Source organism: Kryptolebias marmoratus, linkage group LG6, assembly GCF_001649575.2.
Source record: "Kryptolebias marmoratus isolate JLee-2015 linkage group LG6, ASM164957v2, whole genome shotgun sequence".
Taxonomy (NCBI): Eukaryota; Metazoa; Chordata; class Actinopteri; order Cyprinodontiformes; family Rivulidae; genus Kryptolebias; species Kryptolebias marmoratus.
In genome coordinates this window covers 25,010,848-25,016,847 of record NC_051435.1, presented here as the reverse complement: position 1 = coordinate 25,016,847, position 6,000 = coordinate 25,010,848, and the positions used below count along the sequence as shown (strand labels likewise).

The 6,000-nt window shown below is 36.3% G+C and overlaps 1 protein-coding gene across 2 annotated transcripts in view; it reads left to right on the top strand.

Annotated features, from left to right (window-relative positions):
- The window catches only part of akap11 (A kinase (PRKA) anchor protein 11), a 57,167-nt gene that overhangs the window by 12,368 nt on the left and 38,799 nt on the right, over window positions 1–6,000 (top strand). For both annotated transcript variants that reach the window (XM_017431818.3, XM_017431819.3), the window contains exons 3-5: window positions 2,842–2,952; window positions 3,050–3,103; window positions 3,312–3,443. In XM_017431818.3, the coding sequence (XP_017287307.1) occupies window positions 2,842–2,952; window positions 3,050–3,103; window positions 3,312–3,443 (297 nt within the window). The remainder of the gene's footprint in view (window positions 1–2,841; window positions 2,953–3,049; window positions 3,104–3,311; window positions 3,444–6,000) is intronic.

Genomic DNA, 6,000 nt, shown 5'->3' with positions numbered 1-6,000 from the left:
AATCATCAAAATTAAACGAAATAAACATTTGAAATATATGAGTTTGTATGTAATGTATGAATATAATATACAAGTTTCACTTTTTAAATGGAATTACTGAAATCAATCTACTTTTTCATGATATTCTAATTTTATGACCAGCACCTGTATTCTCTGCCTCCAGTTTTAACTTTATGACTATAAAGCTACAGTTTACATTTAAAAAAAAAAGTGTGTGCTATAATTATCTGATGTGTGAATACAGCCTTTCTTCTGAACTGAAACAATCAGTAATTAGAGTTATCGAAGACATTAATTCTGTTCATCCTTAAGAAATTTAGCACTATTTTTTTCATCAGGTTGTATGTTTTAATTATACAAGCTTCAGTTGACTTATTCATTCTTTGACATGTTTTCAGACATGAATTTGGCCGTTAATGATGCCTTCTGTTTATGATCTCGTCAGGTTACAGTGTTAGGATAATGCCAGCTGGTACAGAGTGTCAGGCTCCGATGTCTGTTTGATTAATTTTGATCAAGCCTCTTGCTGAACTATGAAAATCTTGTTTTAAGTTAGAAAACAAATGTTGTTTTAAGCTCACCACAACAGGCTGCAAGTCTCTTTCTGAGCAAACAGCTAACAGCAGAATTAAGTAGCTTCCTTTCTTTAACTTGAAGATTCCAGGAGTTTTTTTTCATTGTCTTTATTTCCACTTGAACAAGGAGATGTGGGAGATGTGGAGATGTTTATCTGTCGGTTAACACGTGACGAGCCGAGAAGTGCACGTCTGCCGAGTTTTACTCTAGGTCGGTGAATGAAGCAGCTTGTGGGGTTTGTACACAATCTCTATGGGTTTATTTACCAGGGAAATTCCTCCTTCACAGCTTGTAATCATATCTAGCCAGGTCATTCACAGGCTGACTCTTAAAGAACAGATCCAGTCACTGCAAGTATTATGATGCACATTTTTTTTTCCCTTTTGATTTTAATTTACATATTTACGTTCACATTTTTTACTCCGTAACAGATGGGATTTCATGTCTAATTAAGTACAATACTTGAAATAAAATATACTTAAAATATATTTTTTTAAAAATACAAAAAAATACAAAAATACAAAGTACACAAAATTCATTCCTAATTACAGTAATGTGAGTAAATGTAATTTATTACTTTCTACCTCTGATATGCAAATATCCATGCAGATTGAACAAAGGTGATACAGCTGTAGCATAAAGGAACCCCCTCCCTTTATGACCTCTGACCTAGACTCATCTTTCCAGCAACTGTTCTGGGTCAAAAGTTCATTCTGTTATGACTGAGACCCTCACATTGTTTTGGATAAGTTGTTTGCATTCCGTGGTTTAACACTCTTAGGACGGCTTATCAATATAGATCGTTTTTATGTTTCTTCTAAGGAGAGAGCTGCTGCTAACTTGAAACTAACCCAATGCTAACAATGTTAACCGGAAGCTAACTCGTAAACACGTGAGTGTACGTCAGAGTAGTGTTTATAAACTCTCACACCAGAGTAAACTAATCAGCAGCAGTTTCAGACTATGACTTTTGTTTAATCACACATGGATTGTCTATATTTTCCTCATCAATAACAAACTGCTCTGAATCACAAACTGATCTCAGGCTGTCGGCCTGTAAGCAGCTCAGACCTTTAATGACAGCACGATTTCTCCTCTTCTTCATTGAAGAAGTAGTTAGGACTGCTGCTGGCAACAGGTCCTGTATTTTTGGCGTGATGCCAGCCCACGGCAGTGAGTAACTAGGGTTGGAGCGGTTCTTTCCTTTCATGTGATCTGAACCCGAGTTCTGATAGTAATTCCCACATCAGAGTTTATGGATCCAAATCTGAGGAAGGTTTTTATTTTCTGGGAAGCCAAAAAGTGAAATTCTAGTGGTATTTTCTGGCCGGTTTGAACAATTAATTCCAAGAACTGAACTATATAGTACGAGTGTTCGTCCACTCACTGATGAATCGCAGAAACTCAGCGGCTCAGCAGACGTCAGATTTCCCAATTCCAAAGTAAAACATTTGGTAAAAATAGCCCAAACTGTCCAAATTCTTTTGCATGTAAACCCTAAACACATGTCCTTATTCCAAACATCCTGTTCAAAAGATTATGTTTAGATAAACTTATAATCAATCTTACTTATACATAAGTTAATTATTGCTTTTGAGTCTTGCTGTTGTAGTTAAATCAGTGTAAAGTAATTATAACTGTTTAAGTCAGGTTAAGATAATCCAGGGTAATTACCTAATGCAAAAGCTCAGAATATTATTCCTAAATTTTCAGTGTTAATTTTACATTTGGTTGTGTGGACTTTTTGTTTCTTTATTGATTTTTTTTAGATTTATTGTCATTTAGTTATAATTTTGGTCTGATTTTTATTTTACTCTTCATCAGAATCTAACAACATAGCAAATACTGTGCTGTATTTGCTATGTTGTTAGATTCTGATGAAGAGTAAAATAAAATCAGACCAAAATTAGACCCTCTTGCAGTTGTGTGTCTTTGGTATGAAAAGAGCCAACACAGTGGACAGTGTCACTCTTCTGGTGTCTCTCATTGATTCTTGAAAGCTTATGTGCCTCAGCTTGATAATTACAGTAATATAATAATAATTAATACAGGCAACAAAAGTTACTTTAAAGTCATAAAGATGCAGGTTGTTTTGAAGTTATTTAAATGCCATTTTAGATCAATTTCCTTGGGAAATGGATACATCAAACAAGATCCAGACAACAGTCTTTTGTGAATCTTTCTGACAGGCAAGGTGCCATAATGAACAATTACATCAACTCTGTCTTGGTATCAGGGCTAAGCGTATGCCACATGTGTTTGCAGACTGTGCGTGGCGGTGGGGTGCTGTCCACAAAAAGACTCTTCAGAAATAAAAAGGAGTTGTGTAGTGTTGGCCTGGAGCTTCCAGCTAGAGACCCCACAAGACTGACGGAGGTTTGTCCCACCAGCAGCAGTGCCAACTCATTAATGAAGCTCAGAGACATTCCAGTATGACAGAAAATAATACTGATCATCGTGTGTGTTATTTCAGATGGTTTTTGTGTGCCTCCCGGGACAAAGTGAAGGAGACAATATTACCCAGCAGGTAGGTTTTTTTATATTACCTTAACAGGTTTAAAGTTGAGAAATTTGAGACCTCCTCTGAATAAAGATGTTTTTTCTCGTTTGATGAAGTAAAGGGCTTCCTGTATCCCCCTCTTTCTAAATCCAGCTTGCAGATTTCTGTCCTGCATACTAATATGCTTTTCCCACTTAATTTGTCCTCCAATCTTTGTGTATGTCTTCTCCCCCAGGTGCTGTCATCTCTTCCAGGGGGTCTGTGTGAGCTTCTTAGGTCTCTCCATGTTCACAGCCTGAAGAATGATGAAGTTCTGCTGCTCAAGGACTCACGCAGGCTGGCAGAGCATAGAGACTCTGGGCCTCAGGTAGGTGTCACATGTCCCATTCTGAACATACAGTGTTTGCTCTGTCAGCATGGACAAAATTAGCAGAAATTAGGAAAGTCCGAAAAAGGATTTTATTTGTCTGCACTCCCACATGCAATGTATTAAGGTCCCACTGTAGCCACACTTTATGCATACATCTGCTGTGTTATTATTTATTTAGTTGCACAGGTGTAACATATATGCGCATTAGCCATTTAAATTGTAGCATACTGATAGTCATTGTGTGGTCCACATTCTAGGACAAAAGTCTGTCTCTTGAATTTTTTAATGAATTAAAGATCAGTAGATTATAATAATCTGAGATGATATCCTTTCTCGATTTATTCTTGATCATCAATTTTGCCAGTGATGTAAGAAGAGGCTTGCTATGATTGCTTTGGTTTGCTTTCACGAAACTTCTCAGTTGAAGATATTTTAAATAGTGTTTTTTTTTAAATCTAGCTTAAACTTGAATTGTAACTTCCGAAAAGACATAAATACGTCTGACTTTAATGGAAAACGGAAATTAATTTGAAGCCCTTCCGATGTCTACAACCTGAAAGTTGCATCTGCTCTTTCTGGGGCAAAGAACTGATTACCCTATAATGAACTAAATTGTGACAAAGTCAGATTCTTTGAAAATGTTTCTAATGTCATACCACACTTTAATCATGTTTTTCACAATAGGTTTTGTAGTTTGTTTCCATAGTTAGTCCTACTGCTGTGTCAGAGTACATAAAAGAGGTACCTTTTAAAATTGTGAGATTCTTATTCTACTAAGTGTGGATTGTCTTTGTTTGAGAAGTAGATCATGATAGTTCTTAACTGTGTGGCCCAGTAGTAAAATTTAAAATTGGGACATTCTATCAAATGGTAAGTAGAGTGAGGAGAGACGAAGCCTAGGCCTTCCATTTTTCCATTTTTTCAACCATACAAACAACTCAGGAGGAGATGGTAGGGGAATACTTGATGCATCTTTGGTAATATACTCAGTTTTAGAATATTGACTCTTCTCAGTATGAATGTAGGTAGGGATGTCCATCTATTAATTGAGGCATTTACTGTTTTTATTAAATACTCATAATTAGTATGATCTCCCTGTTCCAGTTCTTGGACTTTCTGAGCACCTAGATAGTCAAAACTTTTCACTACCTTAAATTGAGCAATCTCGTATATAGGATTAGTACTTTCATTTACATTTAATAACATAATAGAGGATTATTTTTATTCACTTTGTATCCTGAAATTTTCCCCAGCTCATAGATCCCTTCCAGCACTGCCAGTATAGACGTTCTTTATTTTGTCAGAAACAAAATGACATAATCTACAAACAAAGAGATTGTGTACTCTGTAGGACCCACTGTAGTTGGCAAAATTTGTGGATCCATGCAAATAAATGTTGCTAATGGCACAATTGCTAGTGTAAAAAGCAGAGGTGAAAGTTGACACGCCTGACAACAACCTTTTTTTCATTTTAATTGGCTTTGAAAATATTTTGTTAGACACAATTTCAGCTGTTGGGCTCTTATGGCCACACCTCTCGATTTGGAATGGAAATTGGAATGGTATAACTGTCCGACTCACGCTCCTCTAGGGAAAAAAAGGGATCAAAGGTTCAGATAGACGTTACCTGAAGAAATGCAATTCCCACTTTAAGTTTGTTCAAATGGGTCATTTCATTTTTCCTTTTGACAGAGTGGTTCAAGGATATTACATTCCAGCTTATCAAGGTCACATCACATCTGGTTGGCCTATTTGGACAATCTTTATTAGTTGCAGCCATATTTATAATAGAGAAAAGTTTGTAAAGAGTTGGATCTGTTCATATTCTTGATTTCCAAGGTAATAAGGACCCCAAATAGTAAAGTGAACACGCAGAGAGAGAGGGACAGAGAGAGAAAATAAAAAAATAATGAATCCCCAACCCTTTGCAATAATTACTGCACATTTAAGTGCTTATAGGAGGGTACGCTAGTATTAACAAACTCTGCTACATATAAAACATAGTTCTGCACTGGGTCCCAAAGACCGACAGGTTAAAATTCTCAAACTCAATGTTTTTAACTAAAAAAGAAGAGGTAGTTCCTGCTGTAACTTTAACATGTCAAATAGTCAGATAAACATAAGTAAACCATACCTTCTATAACAATTGTAGAATCACTTTCGTATTCTAATCAAATTATTTATGTCTGTTACACATCAGGAAAAGGAGTGTGAACCGGCACAGATTATTTCACTTTAATAGATGCTTTCCTCATGTCCATTTTAGGTGATCTAGAACACTGTGGCTCTGTTACAGTGTAACATGTGTTGAGTGATATAATGTACTTACATGCTAGTGAAAAGAATCAACTTCATTCAGAGGAAGAGCTAAGCTTTTCTCACTCATTTCAACCTACTTCGTGTCAGTCTTTAGATGAGTTCGGTTTTTGCATAAGCCATGGCTTCTTGTGGATCTTGGAATCGTTTCCCAGTTTCATTATGTGTGATCCGAAACACCACTGGATAAAGAAGGCCGTATTTAACACTATCTTGTCCATGAAGCAGTCGTCTCACC